The sequence below is a fragment of the Narcine bancroftii genome, chromosome 2, assembly GCF_036971445.1.
Source record: "Narcine bancroftii isolate sNarBan1 chromosome 2, sNarBan1.hap1, whole genome shotgun sequence".
NCBI classification, from domain to species: Eukaryota; Metazoa; Chordata; class Chondrichthyes; order Torpediniformes; family Narcinidae; genus Narcine; species Narcine bancroftii.
The window spans coordinates 177,642,734-177,669,620 of NC_091470.1; the positions used below are offsets into that span (position 1 = coordinate 177,642,734).

General features: G+C 47.0%; 1 protein-coding gene across 13 annotated transcripts in view; it reads left to right on the forward strand.

Moving 5' to 3' along the window:
• The window catches only part of LOC138754646 (ras/Rap GTPase-activating protein SynGAP-like), a 469,786-nt gene that overhangs the window by 43,919 nt on the left and 398,980 nt on the right, over positions 1-26,887 (forward strand). For all 13 annotated transcript variants that reach the window (XM_069919215.1, XM_069919216.1, XM_069919204.1 and 10 more), the window contains one exon: positions 10,199-10,320. In XM_069919215.1, the coding sequence (XP_069775316.1) occupies positions 10,199-10,320 (122 nt within the window). The remainder of the gene's footprint in view (positions 1-10,198; positions 10,321-26,887) is intronic.

Consider the following 26,887-nt stretch of genomic DNA (forward strand, 5'->3'; position numbering starts at 1 on the left):
TGACCAGATCGGAGGTGGAGAGCATGAGTTGGAGATGGTTCTTGAGAGAAAGGAGCACCTCACTGAGACAGCGACACGTCAGACCCAAGCAAGAAACCCCCCTCTCCCGATCCCTCGGGACAAAGGTAACACCTCGGGGCTTCAGCTATACATCCACCCTGTTTGCAAATCATTTCTCATCCCTGTAGCAGACACTAGTTGATGGACCTTGACCTGTTTCTCTTCAGTGATGCAATACTAAGATGAACTTGGGCAGAATCTAACGTACATACTTTGTAATGGAAGTGAAAACAACGCTGGAGAAACTCAGCAGGTCAAACAGCGTCCAGCTGTTTGACCAGCTGAGTTTACCCAATATTGTGTGTGAACTCCACCCACGGTGTCTGTATTACTTGGTAATGGAAGGGCAGTCCTTCAAATCCCTCTCCAGGGCTTGTAACATAGAAAGAAGCTGTTTGGCCCATCATTTTCATGCCATCTCACAGGATCCCATTCTCCACTGACTTCCTTTATGACCTTTCAACTCCCCCCACAGATCTTAACTCCAGGGGTACTTCACAGTGGCGAATTAACCCACCAACCTGCCCGGTTTTGGGACATGGAAGCAGCCGGAGTTGGGCCGTGCAAATTCCACACAGACAGCAACGGAGGTCAGGTTTGGACCTGATAATCCTGCCTGTCTCTTCATTGACGTGCACCCCTCCAGGTGTGGCTGTTGATTCTGCCATAGGTCCAACGGTTGCTCCCCGCCTGCTCATGTTCAACATCACTGATTCGCCTCCGTGGCGCTGCCAATACTCAGGCCTTCTTAGCCAGCGGAGGGAACACAGGGAGTGTCTACTGCAAATCGCCCCCCCCACTCCCTCCTCCCACCTCCCAGTGTGAAGGTGAGTGGAGGAGGTGTCCAGATGGACGGGAGAATAAGGTTGGATTAAAGTAGGATCGATGGTCAGACCAGATGTAATAGGCCGAAGAGCCTGTTTCTGTGTTCTACCCCTCCATGACTCTGTCCCCGCAAACAGCTGAGTTCTATGACCTTGTAGCATCAGTCAGGAGCAGGCACCCTCTCCATTCACCCAAGGGTGGGCTAAAAACACCTCGTGGCTCGAGAAATTCAGCAGGTCAAACAGTGAACTTTATAGAGCAAAGATGTAGATACAGAACCAACATTTTGGGCTTGAGGCCTTCATCAAGGGACAAGCAAAATGGAAGCAGGTGCCTGAACAAAATGGTGGGGGATGGGGCAGAGGGTGGAGCATGATCCACAGGGAGGGGTTAATAGGTGGATAAAGGAGGGAGGGCACAGCAGCAAACAGGGGGAGGGGGATGGCTCTGTGAATGGGGATGGAAGGGGGTGAAGAGATGAAGAAAAGGAAACAGAGGGATGGAGAAGGGAGGAAGAACAGAGAGTGGGCAGAAACCGGAGGAGATTACGTTAATGCTGTCTGGTTGGAGAGTGCCCAGACGGAAAATTAAATGTCACCCCTCTGATTTACGGATGGTCTTGGTTTGGTAGTCCATGAGGCCATGGACAGACATGTCAGTGCGGGGGTGGGGCACAGAATTGAAGTGGTTGGCCACTGGGAGATCCCTGACATTGATGCAAACAGAACAAAGGTGCTCAGCGAAGTGATCTCCTAGTCTGTGCCCAGTCTCTCCAACATAGAGGAGACCACAAGGGGAGCAGCACCGAACACACTAGGTGTTTATCTTTGCAATATAAAGTACACTGTTTGACCTACTGAGTTTCTCTAGCATTGTGTTTTTACTTCAATCAAGATATCTACAGACTTCCATCAAACAGAGAACACCATACAGGCCCTTCAGCCCTTGATGTTGTGCTGACCCATATATTCCTTAAGAAGGTACTAAACCTTCCCTACCCCGTAACCCTCCTATTTTTCTTCCATCCATGTGCCTGTCTAAGAGTCTCTTAAATATCCCAAATGTTCCAGCTTCCACCACCACCCCCAGCAAGGCATTCCAGGCTCCAACAACTTTGTGTAAAAAAAAATTACCCCTGACGTCTCCCCTAAACATCCCTCCCTTCACTTTGTACAGACGTCCTCTGGTGTTTGCTACACCTGCTCTGGGAAGCAGGCGCTGCCCGTCCACCTTATCTATGCCTCCATCATCTCTTCTCATCCTTCTTTGCTCCAAAGAGAAAAATCCCTGCTCTGCTAACCTTGCCTCGTAAGGCTTATTTTCCAATCCAGAAACATCCTGGTGAATCTCCTCTGCCTCCTCTCCACAGCCTCCACATCCTTCCTGTAATGAGGTGACTAGAAGGTTGGGCCTTCCTGTGATGTCTCGCCTACTGCACCGCACAGATCACAGCCACAGATCTGACCTTGTGACCCTTCCCATCTCCCCAACCATACAGTGCCTCATGCAAGCAGCAGGCGGGTAAAACCTCACAGCTGACCACTTCCCTTTGAGTGGAAGACAAGAGAGTGGAAACACGATGGCCCTGGTGCTATTCACCCCACTGGACTGCATGGGACCAGGGAGGGGCATCCAGTGGCTAAGTAAGTGTAGAGACTCAGAGAGATACAGCAGGGAAACAGATCCTTCAGCCCATCAACTCCCCTCACCTGTACACCAAAGAGGGAATTTAACCCACTGACTCTTGAGCATCCGGGGAGGGAGGGAAAGCCACGAGGTCATGGGGTGAACGTGCACACTCCAAACAGACAGCACCAGGTCTCTGGAGTTCAACCTGCTCCACCGCTTTCCTGGATCTGATGGACACATGACAGAGTGCTGGAAGTGAGAGGGGAAGCTATAGAAAACTGCACAGAAAACAGGCTCTTCAGCCCTTCTAGTCTGTGCTGAACTATTTCTGCCTCGTCCCACTGACCTGCACCCAGTCCACAGCCCTCCACACCCTCCCATCCATGTACCTGTCCAAATTCTTCTTAAATGTTAAAATTGAGCTCACATTCACCACCTCAGCTCATTCCACACTCCCACCGCTCTCTGTGTGAAGAAGTTCCCCCTAAACCTTTCCCCTTTCACCGTTAACCCATGTCCTCTGATTTCTATCTCACCCACCCTCAGGGTAAAAAGTCAACCTATATTTACTCTGTCGAACCCCCTCATAATTTTGTATCCGTGTATGCCCCACTTTATGAAATGGTGTAAAGCGAAGACCCATTCACAACTATTGAAGCCTATTTTTGTAAAAGCGAAAACCCATTCAAATTTATTTCGGATCGTGAACACAGGTTTCTTCGTAGAAACAAATTTGCATGAAACGAGTATTTGTAAAACAGGTATACCTGTACCTCGATCAAGCCATTTCCTTGAAAGCACATGTCCTCTGCAAACAGCGAGAGCAAATCATACTTCCTTGAATTGCCCCCAGAAAATATATCTTCTCATCTTCAACCATTCCCCCTCCCCCCCACCACCTCCCTCCTGCAGGCTGAATTTTTTTGGAGATCACACATAAACTTGATCACTGTCTCTGGAGAGGAAATCTAGAACAACCTCACAGCTCACTGGGAGACGGCCCCCGCAGCCTGCGCCCACACTTCAGTGGTATGGAAACCAATGTTGATCAAAAACTCCAGCTGGCAATAAAAAAGATTTTTTCCAGCGAGATTGAGTTTCCTGTAGCCCTGGAGACAGGTTTACAGAGAACTGTTCTTGTTTACAGTTTAATTGTCACCCCTGGGATTGTTGTGCTGGGGCTTACACAGGGCGCAGTGCTCTGGAGTCCAGCAACAGAGCTCACTCATAATAACCTGGGTCAGATGCAGGTTCACAGGGGCCTGTTGGCTCTTGGAATTGGGCTTCCATCAGTCTGAATGACGAGCTGGGGCCTGACCCCAGCCCTGCCCCAGGGGCCGTGGACCCTCCATGATCGCACCTCCCCCACAGTCCTCAGCTGCCCCTCTCCCAACGAGCAGCCACTCATTCCGGCTGCATTGCTCCAAGCTGTCCCCCTAACCCCCACTTCCCCATCTCACTCTCCACACCCCCTCCCCTCAACATACGTCTTCCTCCAAACCCCTCCCAACCCTACACCCCCTTCCTCACCATGGAGCTCCCTCACTCTGGAGCACCCTCACCGCAGTGCTCCCTCACTGCAGTGCTCCTTCACAGTGGAGCTCCCTCACTGTGGAGCTCCCTCACCACAGAGCTCCTTCACCATGGAGTTCTCTCACTGCAGCTCCCTCACCATGGAGCTGTCTCACTGCAGTGCTCCCTCATGGCAGAGCTCCCTCACCATGGAGCTCCCTCAATGTGGAGCTCCCTCACCACAGAAATCACTGCAGCGCTCCCTCACCGTGGAGCTCCTTCACCACAGTGTTCACTCACCGCGGAGCTCTGTAACTGCAGCGCTCCCTCACCGCAGAGCTCCCTCACTGCAGTGCTCCCTCACCACAGCACTCCCTCACCACAGTGCTCCCTCACCATGGAGCTCCTTCATTATAGCTGTATAGACCATTTTTACACATGGGTATTACCTTGACTTTTGCCTCCCTTCCCTCCATTTCTCTCCCTTCACCACAACCCTCCCACGACCACCTCCTCCCCTCTACCTTCTCCCCCAACCCACTCCTCTACCTCCCTACCCTCCACCTCCACCATCACCCTCCCTCCCCACCACCAAACCCTCCCCTCCAGCCCTCGTGCTCTAGAGCCATCTGCCCTCAGTGCCTCCTCCCTGCCAACATTGCCCGGACACAGGAGACTGCAGGCGCTTCAATCTGCTGAGGTAGTGCACAACTGGATATCTCCTCTCCCCAGATGCTGCCCAACCTTCTGAGATCACATTTGACCAACACATGACCTCTGCTGCGCTGGAGGCCGAGGGGCAGCTTTGTCAGTTTATGAAACTTGAGAGGCGTGGATCGTGCAGATGGGTCAGATTTTTATCCAGTGAGGAAATGCCAACTAAAGGCAGGCGAAGCTTCAAGATGAGAGGGCGAAGTGGAAAGGAGATGTGTGAGGCAAGTCTGTGCACACAGAGAGTGGTAGGTGGATGGGATGTGCAGTTTTTGGGGGTGGTGGAAGCAGGTAGGATATAACCAACACTGAGAGTAATGCAATTGGGATCAGTTGAACTCACCATCATGGTTGATCCAGGTGTGGTTGGCTGGCAGTCCTGTTCTGCTGCTGTATGATTCGATGGGTTTGTGTTGCGAGCTTGGCATTGTAATAGTCAACCAGACTGGTATTGTAATGGTTATCTAGTCTGGCACTATAATGGATATCCAGACTGGCATTGTAATAAGTCAACCAGACTGGTATTGTAATGGTTATCTAGTCTGGCATTGTAATGGATATCCAGACTGGCATTGTAATAAGTCAACCAGACTGGTATTGTAATGGTTATCTAGTCTGGCATTGTAATGGATATCCAGACTGGCATTGTAATAGTTAACCAGACTGGTATTATATTGGATATCCAGACCAGCATTGTAATGGTTAACCATACTGGTATTGAAATGGATATCCAGTCTGGCATTGTAATGGTTAACCAGACTGGCATTGTAATAGTTAATGAGACTGGCATTGTAATGGTTAACCAGAGGCCTGTGAATGATCTGCTGAAGACACAAGGTTTATCTCCTCTCCTGCAGTTATATGTGTGATCTGCAGATGGCAGAACAGACCTGCTGATATGGTGGGCCAGGCAACTACAGTGCAGGCTGGCCCAGAGTTTAACCTCCTCGGTGCAAAAGAATCTGAACTGTGAAAACACACCAAAATGCTGGAGAAACTCAGCCGGCCTTTTCAGCATCCATAAAAGCAAAGATACATTGCCGATGTTTCGGGCCTGAGCCCTTCATCAAGGAATAATCGGAATGAACCAGAAGCAGGAAATCTCAGAATTCAGGCAGTGCCAGCTGGGCGAGGTGGGGGGGAAATCAGTGAACTGTGCATGGCTCTTCCTAACGAGGTAGTACAGTCAAGGTTGACAGCACCGATTACCAGATATACTTGTGTAAGAGTCAACCTCCCTATTTTTGGCCCCTGCTGCCTATCCACCAGAGCTCCCGACACCCCAAAATCGGACTTAGCACCCAGTCCCTCTCGCCCACCCGACCATCTGAGCTCCTGTCGGCTCGAACATGGACTTACCACCCGGTCCCAGCTGCCTAGCTGCCCATCCAAGCTCCCGACGCCCCGAATGATGCAGGTACTTACCACGATCAAAAATAGTATATAAGCGTGTAATAGTTGACCCCCTAGATTTTACCCCAAAAATTGGTTCACAAAACTTGACATTTTAACGAGTATTTACAGTACAGAAGCCAGGTCTGTAAATGAGTCTCTGACAGAGTTTGATAATGTTCTTTGGCAAGAGGGATCAAGGAATGAGGAGAGAAGGGTGGAATGTGGATGAAATGCACGGAATAGGAGCGCATTCGTGAAGGGCTGAATGGCCACTTGTGTTATCCAAGGTTCTGCAGGGCAAGAGTGCTCCCGAATTTGTGTATAACTGGTTCGCCAAAACACAGTGATGAAGTTCAGCCTCTTGTCATCACACAGGTGCAAAACTCGATGCCATTAATCTAAATAAAGCGCTCGGGGCAGCATCAGAGTGGGTCAGACACAGGGTAAAACTGTCCCGTCACACACTCTCGGGGCAGGGTCAGAGTGGGTCAGACACAGGGTAAAACTGTCCCATCACACACTCCTGGGCAGGGTCAGAGTGGGTCAGACACAGGGTAAAACTGTCCCGTCACACACTCTCGGGGCAGGGTCAGAGTGGGTCAGACACGGGGTAAAACTGTCCCATCGCACACTCCCAGGGCAGGGTCAGAGTGGGTCAGACACAGGATAGAGTGTTTGGTAGTGCTGTTGGGGAAGGTTTAAACTAATGTGGCAGAGGGATGGGATCAGGAGTAGAGAGACGGAGGGGTTTAGCATGAGGGAAGAAGTCGGAGATAGGAGGGTGAAAAGCAAAAGAGGCAGGTAGGTAACCTCCGGGTAAAAATGTAAAAGGGCCACTTTACAGCATAATGGTGGTAGGGTTAAGGCTCTGGTAAAAACAAGCTTGAAGGCCTTGTGTCTTAATGCAAGGAGAACAGGTAATCAAATGGATGATTTGATTGTGCAGATAGCTAAAAATGACTATGATATAGTTGGGATCACAGAGACATGGCTTCAAGGGGACCAAGGCTGGGAGCTTAACATTCATGGATTTTCAATATTCAGGAGGGACAGACAGAAAGGAAAAAGAGGTGGGGTAGCATTGTTGGTTAGAGAGGAGTTAAAAGCAATGGAAAGGAAGGATGTTAGCTTGAATGATGTGGAATCAATGTGGGTCGAGCTGCAAAATGCAAGGGGGCAGAAGATGTTAGTGGGAGATGTATATAGACCACCTAACAGTAGTAGAGAGGTTGGGGATGGCATTAAACAGGAAATTGGAAATGCGTGCAACAAAGGCAAAGACAGTTATAATGGGTGACTTTAATCTCCATATAGACTGGATGAATCAAATTGGTAAGGGTACTGATGAGGACGATTTCTTAGAAGGTATACAGGATAATTTTCTAACCCAGTATGTTAAGGAACCAACGAGGGAACAGACCACTCTAGACTGGGTTCTGAGTAATGAGGAAGGACTAGTTAACAATCTTGTTGTGCGAAGCCCTTTGGGCAAGAGTGACCACAATATGATGGAATTTTACATTAGGATAGAAAGTGACAGGGTTAATTCTGTAACTCAGGTTCTGAACTTAAAGGAGGGTGACTTTGAGGGTATGAGACATGAATTGATTAAGTTAGATTGGCAAATGTTACTTAAAGGATTAACTGTAGAAAGGCAATGGCAAGCATTTAAGGATCACCTGGATGAAATACAGCGTTTGTTCATCCCGGTTTGGAAAAAGAATAACTCAAGGAGGGTAGTACATCTTTGGATAACAAGGGAAATCAGGGAGAGTATCAAGTGTAAAGAGGAAGTGTATAGACTAGCCAGGAAAGACAGAATACCAGAGGATTGGGAGAAATTGAGAGTTCTACAGAGGAAGACAAAGGGATTAATCAGGAAAGGCAAAAGAGATTGTGAGAGAATGTTGGCAGGGAACATAAAAAATGACTGCAAAAGTTTTTATAGATATGTAAAGGGAAAAAGACTAGTAAAGACAAATGTGGGTCCCTTGCAGTCAGAAACAGGTGACTTGGTCATGGGGAACAAGGACATGGCAGACCAATTAAATAGCTACTTTAGTTCGGTCTTCACTAGGGAAAATATGAATAATCTTCAGGAAATAATGGGGGTCCATGGGGCTAATGTGATGGAAGGAATGGGGAAAATAAGTGTAAGTTATGAGGTTGTGTTGGATAAATTGAAGGGATTAAAGGCAGACAGGTCCCCAGGGCCAGATGGTCTGCATCCCAGAGTGCTAAAGGAAGTAGCCCATGAAATAGTGGATGCATTGTTGATAATTTTTCAAAACTCTTTTGATTCTGGACTAGTTCCTGAGGACTAGAGGGTGGCTAATATAACTCCACTTTTTAAAAAGGGAGGGAAAGAGAAATCAGGGAATTATAGACTGGTTAGCTTGACATCGGTAGTGGGGAAAATGTTAGAGTCAGTTATTAAAGATGTGATTGAGGGACATCTGGAAAGTGGTGAATTCATTGGTCAGATCCAGCATGGTTTTATGAAGAGAAAATTGTGTCTGACTAATCTTATTGAATTTTTTGAGGATGTAACTAGTAGAGTGGATAGGGGAGAACCAGTGGATGTGGTTTACCTGGATTTTCAGAAGGCTTTTGATAAGGTCCCACACAGGAGATTACTATACAAACTTTAGGCACACGGTATAGGGGATATGGTATTGAGGTGGATAGAGAATTGGTTGACAGATAGGAAGCAAAGAGTAGGAATAAACAGGTACTTTTCAGAATGGCAGTCAGTTACTAGTGGGGTACCACAAGGCTCAGAGCTAGGACCCCAGTTATTTAAAATATATATTAATATTTTAGATGAGGAAATGGAAAACAGTATTTCCAAGTTTGCAGACGAGACGAAGCTGGGTGGGATTGTAAGCTGTGTAGAGGCTGTTCAGAGTGTGCAGGGTGACTTGGACAGATTGGGTGAGTGGGCAAATGCATGGCAGATGCAATATAATGTGTATAAGTGCGTGGTTCTCCACTTTGGAGGAAAGAATGGGAGGGCTGAGTACTATCTTAATGGTATCCAATTAGGAAAAGGGGAGATGCAAAGAGACCTCGGTGTTGCTGTGCATCAGTCATTAAAAGTGGGCAGGCAGGTGCAGCAAGCAGTAAAAAAGATGAATGGTATGTTGGCGTTCATATCAAGAGGATTCGAGTTTAGGAGCAGAGAGGTATTGATGCAGTTGTCTAGGGCCTTGGTGAGACCTCACCTAGAGTTTTGTGTTCAGTTTTGATCTCCTTATCTGAGGAAGGACACCATTGCCATGGAGAGAGTCCAGAAAAGGTTGACCAGATTGATACTAGGGATGGCGGGAGTTGCATATGAAGAAAGGCTAGAACAACTGGGCTTGTACTCACTGGAGTTTAGACAATTAAGAGGAGATTTAATAGAAACGTTCAAAATTCTTAAGGGATTTGACAGGCTAGATGCAGGAAGATTGTTCCTAATGTTGAGCAAGTCTCAAACCAGGGGTCACAGTTTAAGGATAAAGGGGAAGTCCTTTAGGACTGAGATGTGGAAGAATTTTTTCACTCAGAGAATGGTGAATTTATGGAATTCTCTGCCACAGGAAGTGATTGAGGCCGGTTCCTTAGCTATATTTAAGAGAGAGTTAGATTTAGTACTTGTGACTAGGGGGATCAGGGGGAATGGAGAGAGAGCTGGAACAGGGTACTGAGTGGATGATCAGCCATGATCAAATTGAATGGCGGTGTAGGCTTGAAGGGCCAAATGGCCTACTCCTACACCTATTTTCTATGTTTCTATGTAAGACTGTCCCGTCACACACTCCCGGGGCAGGGTCAGAGTGGGTCAGACACAGGGTAAGACTGTCCCGTCACACACTCCCGGGGTAGGGTCAGAGTGGGGTCAGACACAGGGTAAGACTGTCCCATCACACACTTGCTTGGACTGGGTGCTGTGTCTCAGGCTGGGTGCTGTGCCTGGAGAACATAGGTTCCCCGACGAGAGCACAAGGTGGTATGCCCCCATTGCTCGTTGCTGCCAGCTGTGCGCCTGAACCTTTCTCTCTCTCTCTCTCATTTATCCCAGCAGGGATTCCTCAGCCGAAGGCTGAAAGGCTCCATCAAGAGGACCAAAAGTCAGCCCAAACTGGACCGCACCAGCAGCTTCCGGCATATCCTGCCTCGCTTTCGCAGCGCTGACCACGACAGGTTGGAACCATTGGTGTTTTCCTGTTTCTTGTTCTATCTCTCCACTCTTGTTGTTTAAAGGCCCCATTGTGTTGGCGATTTTTCTCTGTATGTTCATAAGTGCCTTTGGTGGAGTCCGTGTTAATGACTGGACGTGTTGGCCAGCCTTGTTCTGCACGCCTGTTAACGTGCACGTGGAAATCAATACACAGGTGTTGGTGTGCAAGCCTTGTATGCATGCCTATTGACATGGAAACCATTAGGTAGGTGTTGGTGTGCGAGCCTTGTGCGCACGCCTGTCGATGTGGAAACCAATACGCAGGTGCAGATGTGCGTGTTTCAGATCCTGCACATGTACGATTCTATCTGTTGGTGAATTTGTGTTTCAGGGAGCTGAGGTGGTACAGAAGCACGGTTGGATTGTTTCCTCTTCCACCCTGGTCATCTATTGAGGTCATGGGTACAGGCCCTTTAGCCCTACAACATTTATACTGCCCCTCAGACATTCAATGAACCATATGCCAGCTCTCGGGGCATTGCTGTCTCTGCCATAGTGGCTTGGGCACATACACATCACTTTGGCAGCAGAGGAGTGGTGGTGTCTCTGTTGGTCACCAGTAATCGCCACAAGAGGTGGGCAATGTCCTTGTCCTGATTGGATTCATGGGTGCTGATTCCTGGCTGCTGTAGCCAAAGTCGGCGTAAAAACAAATCTAATTAGGTAGGAGCAGGAACCTTGTAGGGGAGGTGTCGTTAATTTTTTTTGGTGAGACTCAAAGATTATTTTAATGCTTAAAAAGCCTTCCCTGTTGTTTGTTGTTGTTTAAACACTTTTGCAAGTGACTTATTGTTGCTATTGGGCTGTTTTTAAAAAAAGGATTTGTTCTCCGAAACATCTGTTTATCCGACATAGGCCCAGTTCCGGCCATTTCAGATAATCGGAGTTATTCTCTATTTCATTTACCACTTCTCTGCCCCGTCTCCTGATCTGTCTCAGTCCCTCTGCAGCCTCCCTGTTTCCGCTACACGATCTGCTCTTCCTCCTACCTTCGTATCATCTGCAAACTTGACCACAAGGCCATTCATTGGACAATCTAAATTTTAATCTTTCCTTTAATATACAGTGCATTGTGAAAAGAAGTGTCCCAAACATTGACCCCCATGGAAAACCACAAGCAACTGGCAGCCCGATCAGAATATGATCCCTGTATTCCGACTCTCTGCTTCCTGCCAATCAGCCAATGCTCTCCCCACACTAGTATGTTTCCTGTTACAGACTCTTATCTCGTTAAATAGCCTGATGTGCGGCACCTTGTCAAGGCCTTCTGAAAATCCAACTGCACAACATCCACTGCATCTCCTTTACCCAGTCTGCTTGTCACTTCCTCAAAGAAATCCAATGGGTTTGTCAAGCAAGGTGTTCCTTTTAGAAGACCATGCTGGCTTTGGCCCATCCTGTCATGTGCCCCCAAGCATTCCATAACCTCATCCTTGACAATCGACTCCAACATCTTCCCAACCACTGATCTGTCTGGCTGAGAGAACGATATCTCTTCTCCTTCCCAATTCATTGCTTTCTGGCATGTTAACATGCCTAATGTGCGTATAGAATCACCCAAAATCATCTCAGCACTGACTTAGAGCAAAGAATTGGGCCCTTTGACCGTACGTACCAAGCAGGACCCCCCCGACTGGTCTGTACCAACCAAGACTTCCCCCACCGATGGGTCTGTTCCAACCAAGACTCCCCCCCACCCTCCCTCAATGGTCTGTTCCAACCAGGACCCCCCCCCGACTGGTCTGTACCAACTAGGACTCCCCCCCGACTGGTCCGAACCAACCAGAATTTCCCCCCTCCCCCACCGACTGGTCCAAACCAATCAGAATCCACCTACCCCCTCCTCGACTGGTCTGTACCAACCAGGACATCCCCTCCCGAATGGTCTGTACCAATAGGACCGCCCAAGCTAGTCCCATTTGTCTACGTTTGGCCCAAATCCCTCTAAACTGTTCCCATCCATGCACTAGTCGAAATCTCTTAAACATTGTAATTGACTCTGTCCTACCTCTTCATCTGGTACCTGGTTCCATGGACCCTGCACCCACTGTGTGAAGAAGTTTCCGCTCAGCTCCCCTTTCAATGTGTTCTCTCTCAGTGTTTCAGTTTATCCGGAATCGTGATTGAGACAGACCCTTCGGACGAAGGGCCTTTTCCTGTGCTCTGTGCTCTGCGCTTCTACGTTCATGGCTGGTAAACAAACCTCATTGCATAATACAGCAAAACCTCTGGTATCCGGCACCCATGAGAATTAGTAGATGCCGGATCAGTGAATTTTCTGGTTGCTTGAGGTTGTATGTTGAGTGTTTGGTGAATTAACGAGTCTCGCCATTTTTAAACCGGTATTTTTTACCTATTTATTTTCCACAATTTTTTTGCCGGTTGCTTGAGGCTGCCGGTTTCTTGAATTCTGGATTCTGGATACATTTACTGTAGCTCAACTACACATGGACAAATCTTCTGCAATAACCCCTCCTGTGGTACCTTGTATATACACATCTACCATCTTCCTTACCCACTCGCTAATTATATCCTCACCAAACCCGAACAGATTTGATGAATGCTATTTTCCCTTCATAAGACTGTTGTGTTTCTGCCAAATATTATCATTTTCCAACTGCTGTGTACCTAATTATAGATTCTGGCATTTTCTCGACTGATGTCAGACTGAATCTTCTTCCATCTGTGAAATGGCAAGGTTGCAGTTGCTTCCTTACAATCTGCAGAGATTCTTTAAAATCTTGGATTAAGGACAACTGAAAGAGCACAGAGAAGATTTAATGAGATGTTGCTGGGACTTCATGAACTGAGTTACTGATCCACACGGGTCGGTGTTGGGGCCGCTCCTTTTTCACATTGGGTATTAATGAGTTGGATTCTGGAATGAACGTCCTTGTGGTCAGGTTTGCAGGTAATACAAAGGGAGGTGAAGGAACAGGCTGTGTAGAGGAAACAGGGAGGCTTCGAAAGAACTGAGACATCAGGAGAACGGGCAGAGAAGTGGGAAATAAAATACAATGTCGGAAAGTGTACGGTCATGAACTTCGGTAGAAAAAAGTAAGCAGGCGACTATTATTTAAATGTGGAGAAAATTGAAAATCCCCAGATGCAAAGGGACCTGGGAGTCCTCATGCGGGATGGCCTGAGGGTAAACGTGCAGGTTGAGTCGGTGGTGAAGAAGGCAAATGCAAAGCTGGCATTCATTTCAAGAGAAATAGAATCTAAGAGCAGGGGTGTGATGTCGAGGCTTTATAAGGCCCTGAGGAGACTTCACGAGGAGAATTGTAAGCAGTTTTTGGCTCCTAGTTTAAGAAAGGATGTGCTGACGTTGGGAGGGTTCAGAGGAGGTTCACAAGGACGATTCTTATCGTACGAGGAGCGTTTGACAGCTCTTGGCCTGTACTCATTGGAATTTTGGAGAATCACATTTTGAGCGTTGAAAGGCATGGACAGAGTAGATGTAGAAAGGTTGTTTCCCACGGTGGGAGAGTCTAGGACAAGAGGACACAACTTCAGGATTGAAGGGCATCCACTTAGAACAGAGACGCGGAGGAATTTCTTCGGCCAGAGGGTGGTGAATCTGTGGAATTTATTGCTGCAGGCGGTTGTGGAGGCCGGGACATTGTGTGTATTTAAGGCAGAGATTGATGGGTTCTTGATAAGCCAGGACATCAAAGGTGATGGGGAGAAAGCCGGGCAGTGGGGCTGAGTGTGGAAATGGATCAGCTCATGATTGAATGGCAGGGTAGACTGGATAGACTGAATGGGTTATTCCTGCTCCAATGTCTTACAGTGTTATGAAAGTTTAAACAAGATAGGTCTTTATTCCCAGGAGCAAAGAAAAACAGGGGATTTGATATAAATATGCAAAATTATGAGGGGGATTAACAGAGTAAATGTAAGTTGGCTTTTCCACTGAGGGTAGGTGAGATACAAAGCAGAGCACATGTGTTTAGAGTGAAAGGGGAGAAATTTAAGGGGAACTTCTTTACACAGATAGTGGTGGGAGTGTGGAATGAGCTGCCCACTGAAGTGGTGAATGCGGGCTTAATTTTGACATTTAAGCCACATTTGGACAGAGGTATGGAGGGCTATGGACTGGGTACAGGTCAGCGGGACTCAACAGAATAATATCTTGGTATGGAATAGAAGGGTCAAAGGGCCTGTTTTATGATCAAACCAATCTCTGGACCTCAGTCCCAGAGGAATGTTGGGCCTGGATCATTGGGGTACTGTATTAAACTCTGGAATTGATCTCACACAAGGAAAATAGCCTTGCCTTTGCCCTGTTCAGTCTGACCTCTCTGTAAATCAGTACTTGAGACTCTGTTGTTATTACAGTACAATGTATGGGTTGATTGGCTGGATTGGATGCACAATTAAGTTTCTCACTGTATCTTGTTACACGTGGCAGGAACAATTTTGAATTTTGAGTTTTTAAAGAGGGGGATGGATCAGGGAAGTTTGAGGCTCTGGGGAACTCCAAGAAGAGGAGCTTGGGCCTGGGATAGAGAAGCTTCGATGGTACTGAATGTCAGGGCTGGCTTGAGGAGCTGTTGGCCCAATCTTGTCCCTGTTTTTATAAAACCGGTGGCGCTGCTGCTGGTGTGGACTTGGGAGTGCAGGGAGTGGACTCTGCAGGGTCCTACTGTCCGGTCCTGATTGCCATGACTCCGTACAGGCATTAAACAGCCTACAATAAGAGCTGACAGTGTTTTTTTTAAAATCCTGCGACCACAGGGCTGTGCCTAACATAACGGTGCCTGTGGTGGACAGTGTATCATGAGGAGTTACAAACTTTGGGGAAGCTGCAGATATGGTGAGGACACACACCCCCCCCCCCCACCCCCAACCCTGTCAAAGAGAAGCCTGGGAAATGACCCTAAAGGGAAGGTGACCAAGGAAGTGGACCAGGGATGGGTTCAGTGGCTGAAGGACCCACACATGGGAACCATGAATCAGAACCAGGTTTGGAGAGGGCACCGAGGGCAAGGATGGCTCCTGGAGGGCATCGGGTACTGAAGCCGTCCTGATTATGTCGAAGGTTTGGATCTGGAGCTCGGGCGCCCAGTGGTTTGAGTAGGGATCTGTACGGCTGCAGAGGCTGCAGGAACACTGGAGGCGAATCCACGGAGACTCAGTGACTCTGAAGGGATTCTCGTTTGTTTCTCTTTCTCTGGTGCTGGGCAATACTCATGGCGACTCTTTGTTTGCCTTAAGGCAGACAAATATGTACTTCATATGATATTGCATTTTTATGCATGATTGTGTGACAATAAAGGGAACCTTGAACCTGAAGCTGTGGAAAGTTTTGGGTCAGATTCAGGGGATTTAGTCCCTTTAACTTCCCAGTACAATTTCTACCAGGAGCAGCTGACCGCTACGCTAACCAGGGCAGCACGGTTGGCTTCGCGGTTAGCACAACGCCTTTACAGCGCTAGCAATCAGAGATTGGGGTTGGAATCCTGCACTGCCTGTAAGGAGTTTGTACGTTCTTCCCGTGGCTGCGTGGGTTTTCCCTGGGGACTCTGGTTTCCTCCCACCATTTTAAAACTTCTGGGGGTTGTAGGTTAATTGGTATATTTGGATGTCACGAACTCGTGAGCAGAAAGGGCCTGTTACCGTGCTGCATATCTACATTTAAATTTTAAAATTTTTTAATTTAAAAATGTAAATTCTCACTCTCAGTATCATTGTGACTCCCAACTCTTTCCTGAACATAATTCCTTGTGACAGATGCTAAGAATTTGCTTTACATCGCTGTCTCCTTCCTCCTGTATCTGGCTGCGGGGAGCTGCTATTGACTTTCACGGAGCTCTTTATTTTTCTGCACTTCCACGATAACTTTTGCAGTTCATTTACTTCTCTCTTACTGATTCACTTTGATGTTCTTTGTCCTTTATCCTTCCTGAATTCTAAAATCTCATTAATTTTCAGGCTGACTACCTTCAGTGACTTTATAAATCTCTTCCTTCGACATCCTCCTTAACTTCTCTTATTAGGACCACTTACTGTGGAGTTTTTATTTCTCAAGGGAAGGTACATTTGTCAATTTTTATGCACAATTGCTTACATTTCTAATTTCTTATAAGCTAATTTCCCAAATCTACCTTTGCCAAATTTGCTTTGTGTACAGTAGTTTTGTTCAAAATTAAGAAATAATTTTACTTTAATTATTAAGCCTCCTGATAAATCTATCAGGCTCTTGAACCTCCCTGTACTACCATACCCTTGCCAGAAACTACTCTGGGACCACCAAAAGACATGTCTGCCTTATTGAAACATTTTTTTGCATTAATTTATCCACCCTTTTATTTTTATTAACGAACCATGGAACATTACAGCGGAAAAACAAGCCCTTCTAGTCCCACTGACCTGCACCCAGTCCACAGCCCTCCATCCCCCTCCCATCCATGACCCTGTCCAAATTCTTCTTAAATGTTAAAATTGAGCCCACATTCACCACTTCAGCTGGCAACTCATTCCACACTCCCACTGCTCTCCCTCATGTTCCCCCCCAACTTTTCCTCCCCTTCACCCTTAGCCCATGTCCTCTGGTTTGTTTCTCACCTACCCTCGGTGGAAAAAGCCAACCTACATTTACTCTGTTTAGACCCCTAACCTCGATAAAATCTCCCCTTATTCCTTTATGCTCCAGGGAATAAAATCCTAACCTGTTTAACCTTTCCCTGAAACTCAGTTCCTGAATTCTGGGCAACGTCCTAGTAAATAGAGTGAAACACTATTGTGATTGTAGTAAAACCACCAAAATGTTGGAGGAACTCAGATGGTTTTTTCGGCATCTATAGGAAGCAATGTTTTGGGCCTGAGCCCTTCTTCCAACCTCCTAGTCAATCTTCTCTGCCCTCATTCAATGTTATTGATATCTTTCCTGTAGTTCGGTGACCAGAACTACACACTATGTTCCAAATTTGGCCTCACCAATGTCTATACAACTTACCAACTCCTGAACTCAATACTTTGATTTACGAAGGCCAAGATGCCAAAAGCTCTCCTTACAACCCTGTCCACCTGTGATGCCACTTTCAGGGAAGGATGTCTCTGTTTTCCCAGATCCCTCTGTTCTACCGCACTCCTCAGTGCCCTATTTCGCTTTCTGCCTTTGTATATTGTGGTAATTTAATTTCTAGCATTGGAGTCGGTGCATCTTACGTGACTGAGGCTGCAGTAAGTCAGACCTTTGATGCATCTGTATGTATATTACAGTAAATTCTCGTCGCACTTTCGTAGTCAATCCAGGTTTATAGCACATTATGATTATTTCTCTCCATTATAATAATTAACCTGAGATGGAAAGTTGTGATTGTCTTTGCATGGCATTGTTTTTGATTTTACATAGAACGAAAGGATGGCATGGTTAGTGTAGTGGTTAGCCCAACACTATCATAGCGCCAGTGTCCCGGGGTTCGAATCACGTGCTGTCTGTAAAGAGTTTTTAACGTTCTCCCCGTGTCTGGATGGGATTTCTTCAGGGGCTCTGGTTTCCTCCCACACTTCAAAACGTACTGGGGGGGGGGGGGGTAATTGGGCGGCACGGGCTTGTGGGCCAGAAGGGCCTGTTACCGTGCTGTATGTCTAAATTTTAATTTTAAAATTTAACATTCGTACAGGCCCTTCAGCCCATGATGTTATGCCAACCTTTACAAACCTACTTAACAATCTAACCCTTCCCTACCTCACACCAAGTAGCCCTCTATTTTTCTTGTATCCAGGTGCCTGTCTAAGAGTCTCTTAAATGCCCCTAATGTTTCAGCCTCCACCACCACCCCCAGCAAGGCATTCCAGGCCTCTACAACTCTGTCCTTGTTCCCTTCCGAATCCTCACCTTCCATTTCAGAAACTGATTCCATTCCAGAGCTTTGGCATGTTGAGTTTTCCTTATCCCGAATCCTCATCTCAACAGCAGTTGAATGTCATGTTCAGTCGGGAGCTGGCGATTAAGGCAGTTTGTTTAATTTGGGCTGCTTGTCAAATTCACAACGGTTTAATCCAGGACAACCAATCATTGTACTGCTGCTCAGAATTATGTGTTGAACCGAGAGATGGAGATGATTATTAACTGCGAAGTACCATCAGTGAGTGCTCATTATATGCGGTCCATCAACCAGACTACTTATAGTTGGCTCCATTAAAGCAGCCACTCCACATGCCCTCATTAAAACATATAAGTACTTTAAGGGCCCACAGATTCCGTGACCCACTCTGACCCATGCAATTTGCCGCTGTTTCTGACCTGGCACATCAACAACAACTCTCAGCTTTCAGCAAGAGCCCAGGGAGCAGAATGAGGGGGAGTAGCCAGCCGTTGCTGTATTAACCCCTGCCTGCTTAGCCAGAGTGGGGGAAGCAGCGCAAGGTCTAATACTTGAGAAGGTTTCTTGGACACACTTTCCCAGTGATGTGTCAGCAATTGAGAAGAACCAACTTGGTGGAAGGGCAGCATGGTTAGCGCAACACTGTTGCAGCACCAGCAATTGGGACTGGAGTTGGAATAGGGCGCTGGTGAGACCTCACGTGGAGAACTATGTACAGTTTCGAGCACCTTATTTGAGAAAGGATGTGCTGGCGTTGGAGAAGGTTCAGAGAAGATTTACTAGAACAATACCAGGAATGAAAGGGTTAGTGTTTGAGGAATGTTTGTCAGCCCTTGGACTGTATTTTTTGGAGGACAGAAGATAAGGGAGGGCCTCATAGGGGCATTTTGAATGTTGAAAGGCCTGGACAGAGTAGATGTGGCAAAGATGTTTTGACAACTTCAGGGTAAAAGGGCTACAATTTAAAACAGAGATGCAGAGAAATTTCTTTAGCCATGAGTCTGTGGAACTCGTGGAAGTGAGGTCGTTGGGTGTATTTAAGGCAGAAATTGACAGGTATTTCATTAGTGAGGGTATCAAGAGTTACGGGGAGTGGGTGGGACTGAGTGGGAGGATGGATCAGCTCATCATAAGAATGGTGGAGAAGATTCAATGGGCCGATTGGCCTTCTGTTCCAGTATCTTGGAGCCCTTCAGACACCTGAAATCTACAGGGGAGAGATAGATCAGTTGCGTGGTGCCTCAACAATAAACTTGCACTCATCGTTAGCTAAACTAAGGAATTAATTGTGGACTTCAGGAGAACATGACCCAGTCCTCGTTGAGGGGTCAGCAGTGGAGAGGGTCAAGAACTTCACATTCCTGTGTGTCAGCATCTCTGAAGGTCTGTCCTGGGGGCTCCTTGTTGATGCCATCGTGAAGAAGGCTCGCCAGAAGCTATACTTGTGAGGAGATTTGGAATGTCATTAAAGACTCTTAAAAACAGGTGTACCATGGAGAGCATTCTATGGTTACACCACTGTCTGGTATGGAGGTGCCAATGCACAGGATAGGGAGTGATGAACATGGCCTCCTCCCACTTAGTCCCACTCCCCATCCTTCTCCCCATGTCAATTTCTGCCTTAAGTACACCCAACGACCTCGCTTCCACGAATTCCACACACAGACTTCACTCCATTGAGGACATCTACATGAGGCAGGATCTTCAGAAAGCAGCCTTTCTCCTCAAGGACCCCCACCACCCAGGCCAAGCCCTCTTCACTCTGCTACCACTGGGAAGGAGGTGCAGGAACCTGAAGATGAACACCCAGCAGAACAAAAACAGCTTCTTCCCCTCCGCCATCAGATTCCTGAACGGACAATGACCCCCAGTCACAACCTCATTTTCTCTTATTTTGTACAAATCCATCTATTTATTTTAAATGTAATTTATAGCAATGTTTACACTGTAATTCTGCCACAAAACAACTAATTTTGTGACGTGTTCATGACAATAAATTTTGATGCCCAACTATCAACCACCCATTCAGACTAACCCCACGTAGGAGGACCCAGGAGAGTGGGATCCCACGTGGTCACAGCGAGAACATGCAAACTCCACACAGGCAGAGCTAGGGGTCAGGGTCGAACCTGGATCCCTGAAGCAGTTTTATTTCAGATTTCCAATGATGGTGTTCGTCTGGATCTTTGTGCTGCAGTGTTGTGAGTTTGCACCTCTCCAAAATCAGGGCCATCCAAAGGTTGGTGATGTTCCATAGATCAGTGGGCAATAGGGTTAGCATAGTGATTAATACATCCTGGTAAGTCTCCTCTGCCCCCTCTCCACAGCTTCCACATCCTTCCTGTAACGAGGTGACCAGAACTGAACACAATCCTCCAAGTGTGGTCTCACCAGAGATTTGTAGAGTTGTAACATGACCTCTCGACTCTTGAACTCAATCCCCTAACTCATGAAGACTGGCATCCCAAAGACCTTCTTAACGATCCTATTACCCTGTGCAATGACTTTGAGGGATGTATGGATTTGGACCCCAAGGTCCCTCTGTTCCTCCACACTGGCACAGACGATCAGGACCGGGGTCCGAATCCAGCACTGTCTGTGAGGAGTTTGTTTGTTCTCCCGTGTCTGCTTGGGTTTCTTCCATGAGATTAGATTTCCTCTCCCCATCCAAAACATACTGGGTGATTGATCAATTGGGTGTAATTATGCGGCACAGGCTCATGGGGCGAAAGGGCCTGTTACTGTGCTGTACATCTAAATTAAAACATTTAAATTGATGCAGCTTGGGTTGTTTTGTACTTGTACCAGGACCAGTGTCTTCCACTGCTTTGTAAGGGGAAGGAATGGAAGGCAGCAACCCTGCCTCTACAGGTGATGTATTTTGGAAGCTCAAACCTGATGGGCTGAGGACAGGGTTAATGGTCGGCGACTTAACAGTGTGGAGGAACAGAGGGACCTTGGGGTCCAAATCCATACATCCCTCAAAGTCACTGCACAGGGTGATAGGATCATTAAGAAGTTCTTTGGGATGCCAGTCTTCATGAGTTAGGGGATTGAGTTCAAGAGTCGAGAGGTCATGTTACAACTCTACAAATCTCTGGTGAGTCCACACTTGGAGGATTGTGTTTAGTTCTGGCCACCTCATTACAGGAAGGATGTGGAAGCTGTGGAGAGGGGGCAGAGGAGACTTACCAGGATGTTGTCTGGATTGGAAAATGTCATATGGGGCAATGTTAACAGAGCTGGGACTTTTCTCTCTGGAATGAAGAAAGGAGACTTAAAAGAGGTCCACAAGATTCTGAGAGGCATAGATAAGGTGGACGGCCAGCACATTTTTCCCAGGACAGGAGTAGCAAACACCAGAGAACGTCTGTACAAAGTGAGGGGAGGAAGGTTTAGGGGAGACATCAGGATTAAGTATTTTTGCACAGAGAATTGTGGGTGCCTGGTATACCTTGCCAGGGATGGTGGTGGAGGCTGGAACAAGGGGCATTTAAGAGACTCTTGGACAAGCACATGGATGCAAGAAAAATAGAAGGTTATGAGGTAGGAAGGATTTAGTTTTTTTTTGGTAGGAATATATGGGTTAGCACAACATCAGGGGGTGAAGGGCCAGTACTGTGGCATAGTGTTCTATGCTCATGGTCGGCTCAGGTCAGTCAACAGTGTGAGAAGGTCCTGGTGCTGGAGACAGCTTCCTCATCCTCCACACAAGAATTCCAGCCACAGGTCCATCCCCACCTCCTGTGCTCTCTGCGTGGAGTTTGCACATCTCCCTGTGGATTTCTTCATGTACTACTGTGGTTTCGTGATCTGCAGGGCTGGAACAGAGCAAATTATGAGAGAGTTGGACGAACCTTTGGAGCCCAGAAAGAGTGAAGCGAAATTCAGATTGGATAAAGCAGAGAAAAGTTTGAACAGAAAGGGTGAGAGGGAAGGTGAATCTTTCCTTCGGGTAAGACCAGGCCATTCTGTCCTTCATGCTGCTGTACCAGATCTCCATTTCCCACACTTCCTGTTATTCACTGAAACTTCCTATATGACACAGAGAATCAGAATGTGGGTGAAACATGAAAGCCTGCAGATGCTGAAATTATGGTAAAAAACAGACAGAAATCCTGGAGGAACCCACCTGGTCTTGCATCGTCTATAGGAAGTAAAGATAAATTACCAACGTTTCGCACCTGACCCCTTCTTCAAGGTATGAGCAGGCAGGCACCTGAATAAAGAAAGGGTGAGGAATGGGAGGGGGAGGAGTCCAGACCAACAGACAGAAGGTGTCAGCTGGATATGATGAGGAAAGGTGAGAATTGATTTTGGCTGTGAAAAGAAACAGAGAGAAAAGGGAAAAGAGAGAGACAGACAGACAGACAGAGCTAGAAGGAAGGAGAGAGGGAAGAAGAATAGAAACCGGAGATGTCACTGTTAATGCCGTCCGATTGGAGGGGGCTCAGTCAGAAGATGAGGCGTTGTTCCTCCAATTTGCGGGTGGTCTCAGTCTCAGTGCATGAGACCGTGGACAGGCAGGTCAGTGAGGGAATGGGATGGGGAATTGGAATGAGTGGCCACTGGAAGATCCAGGCTATTGCAGCAAGTGCTGAATCTCCTGGTCTGTGTCCAGTCTCTCCAACATTGAGGAGACCACAGCGGGAGTATCTGATGCAGTAGGCAGCCCTGCAGATACACAAGGAAAATGTTGCTTCACTTAGAAGGACTGCTTGGGGCCCAAAATGGTGGTGAGGGAGAAGGCGTGGGCACAAGTGGAGCATTTCCTGCGGTCACAGGGGAAAGTGCCAAGAAGACCCAGAATCTGGGCCACAGTTACTTGCCAGCAGTGGTAGAAATATGTTGGCATGTTGAACAGCACGACCCTCTTCAGTCAGATGTAAGCAATAACGAAAAGAATTACGATCTGTTGTCATGGTGCGTGAAAATGTGGTGCAGAAGCAGATTCCTGGGTCTGAAGGCAGATCCAAAATAAACATCTTAGCAGTGGCCCCTTAAAGGGGAATGTTAGTGCTGAGCAGCATCACAGGGACAGCGGATGTTCCCGACGTGGCAGCACAGGCTTTGTTTCAATTTTATTGAACATGAATGGTACAATTACTGAATGTATTGTTGACAGGATTGTGGGGATTGGATCGGGAGCTCAGGATACTTTTCTGAATCAGAATTTATCACGAAATTCGTTGTTTTGTGGCAGCATCTCGTATAAAATACCTGAGAAAGATAAATAAAAAATAGGGTGTCAAGCAGTGTCTGTGGTTCATTGATCATTCAGGAATCTGAGGGCGGAGGGGATCTTGTGCCACTGAATGCTCGTCTTCAGGCTCCTGCACCTTCTTCACGACGATAGACCCTTTCTCTCCTTCCTTCTAGCTCTGACTCTCTCACTCCCCTTTTCCCTCTGTCTCCTTTCACAGTCAGAATCAATTCTCACCTTTCCTCTTATCATATCCAGCTAACTCCTTCTGTTTGTTGGTCTGGACTCCTCCCTCTCCCATTCTTCCCCCTTTATTCAGGTTACTCATTCAGTGCAGGAACACAGCAGTGTTTGGGATTTTCCATTTGTAATCCTGATTGGATGAGATCTGCATTCTTCTAATAGAGCCTAAAAAAGCTGTTCTGAGACCAAAGAAACTTATCATAAAAGCAGAAATTGTTTGAGCCAATCAGCAGGCCAGATAGTATCTATGGCAAATAAAAATTGGGCAACATTTGAGATCAAAGTCCTGACTTCCTTGACAATCCACTATATCCTGGAGGAGTGCAAGTGGACTGGAGAACTGCCCAATGTGACAGCCTTATCCATCAAGGGCGGAGGTTGAAATGGGTAACAAGCAGCAATTAATCTGACATCTATTGTGGAAAATGTTAGGATCAACGACAACGGAAGCAATATTTACATGTTTGGAAAATCCTGTTCCAATTTACCGGAGTTAGTTGGCCTTTTGAAAGACAGTGTTTCAGACAGATGTTGTGTGGAACGCTGACCTCATAAAATCCTGAGGGGCATGGATAAAGTGGACGCTCACCATCTTTTACCCTCGGGAATTTGTGGACGAGAGGGCACAGGTTAAAGGTGAGAGGGTAGAGGTGTAAGAGAGACCTGAGAGAACTTTTTCACTCATCTGTATTTGGAACAAGATCCAGAGGAAGCTGTAGAAGCAGATACATTACAACGTTCCAAAGCTATATGGCAAGGAAGACAGGCAAATTGAACAAGCCCTTGGTCTGCATGGATGAGTTGGGCCGAAGGGCCTGTACTGTGTTGTAGGCTCTTTTACTATCTCTCCATGACTAAGATGTAGGAGAATCGTCTGGAGGAATCTTTACTAAGTGGATTGGCAAGGATCAGCTGACTTTGAGAATGTTTTGTGACAACGTGGCTGACTCAGGATGTGGGAGAATACAGGTCTGGTACATGGGCAGGATTGGGGTCCTATAATCAGTGAGTCACCAAAGGTCAGAGCTGCTGCTTCTGAGTGGTTGATGTCTTGGGCAAATACTTGGTGGACTGCAGAAAAGTAATTGGGAAGAAGAGTCGTGAGGGGAAACAAAGAGATATCGATAGGGTCGACACACGGATAAAACATGAGAAATTGGAGTGTAACATGGGCGAGGTGTGGAGTTGTTCATTGTGGGAAAATGGACAGAAGGACAGAGTGTTTATGGACAAAAAAACTGCAACCAACTGTAGCCCAAAGTAATGGGGGATGGAGCAGGGTCCCTGTATGTGGAGTTTACTCACGTGTACAGTGCTAACAGGTTAATGAATCCTGATTTCAAGGAGGGTTAGGGTTTGATTGGAAAGTTTTACTGCAACTGTGCAAGGCATTACTGAAAGAAATCACACCTGGAGTTCTGCAGACAATTGTGGGCTCCCAGCTTCAGGGGACATATTCCTTCATTAGAGGGAATTCAGATAAGCTTCACTAGGATTAATCTGTAGATGTACAGCACAGTAACAGGCCCTTCCAGCTACGAGCCCATGCCACCTAACTACACCCAATTAACCAAAAAGTACGTCTTGAAGGAAACTGGAGCGCCCAGAGGAAACCCACGCGGACATGGGGAGAATGTATAAACTCCTTACAGACAGTGTGGGATTCGAACCCAGGGTCACTGCCGCTGAAATAGTGTTGGGCTAACCACTAGACTAACCATGCCACCCCTATGTTCTATGTAAGATCAAAAACAATGCCATGCAGAGACAATCACAACTTTCCATCTCAGGTTAATTGTAATAATGGGGAGAAATGACCATAATGTGCTATAAACCTGGATTGACCACAAGAAGATGATGACCATGTATGTACTGCCTTGGTTTGTCCTTTCAAAATGCATTTTTTAAGTTCAAACTTGAAGGTTGAATACATGGTTAATAGTCAGATACTGAACAGTGTGGAGTAACAGAGGACCTTGGTGTGCAAATCCATACATTCCTCGAGGTCACCGCACAGGCTGATAGGATAGTTAAGATGGCACATGGGACACTGGACTTCATTAGTCAAGGATTGATTTTAAGAGTCAAGAGGCTATGTTGCAATTCTACAAATCTCTGGTGAGACCATACTTGGAGTATTGTGTTCAGTTCTGGTCACCTCATTACAGGAAGGATGTGGAAGCTACAGAGAGAGTGCAGAGGAGATTCACCAAGATGTTGCCTGGATTGGAAAATGTGTCTTATGAGGGAAGGTGAACAGAGCTGGGACTTTTCACTTTGGACCGAAGAAGGATGAGAGGTCTACAAGTTTCTGAGAGGCATAGATAGGGTGAACAGCCAGCACTTGTTTCCTAGGGCAGGAATAGCAAACACCAGAGGATGTGTGTTCTAAGTGAAGGGAGAAATGCTTAGGGAAGACATCAGGGGTAAGTTTTTTGAGGGGACCTGGAATGGTGGTGGAGGCTGGAACATTAGGGGCTCCCAAACAGCTGGTCCAGTCCAGTCCGTGCATCGGGGCCGGGGATGGTCCGGTCCAGTCCAGTCCGTGCATCTTAGACACGTGGAAGAAAAATAGAGGGTTACGGGGTAGGGAGGGTTTAGTACTTTTTTTTAGTTTGGGCATAAACAGATCTGCAGAACATCATGGGCCGAAGGGCCTGTACTGTGCTATAGTGTTCTATGTTCTATACCAAGTCTAATCCCAACCATGCTGGCCCCGTGAACCCAGGAATGGAGGGTTTGGACAATGACTGAACAGGTTGATACTAGAGAATAGAAAAGTGAGACCCAATATGATCTAAAGTGCAATTGCAGGGAGGATGTATCCTCGGAATGAGGTAGAGCGGGAGGGCTCCGAATAAGGGAGCCTATTTAATAAAGAGATGAAGAGCTCTTCTCTCAGAGGGCTGCCAGTCAGGACACCCCTTGCCAGGGAGAGCAATTTAATGTTGAGTTCAGTCAAGGAAATTGAGAATTAGGCATCAAGGACAGGAGATGCAATTGAGGAAGTGGGAGCAGCTGGATCATTCATGTCTCAGCCCCCATTCATCAGAGCAGCAAAGATCATCAAGGACTCCACAGCCCCCCCAGCACCCGCTTTCTTCTCGTCGCTGCCGTCAACAACCACAAGACCTGCACCCACCAGGTTCAGGAACAGCTGCTCCCCCTCTACCCACGAACTCCTCAGCGACAAACTCAATCAGGGACTCTTACTTTTGCACTTTATTGATTTTATTTTTCTTTTGCTTT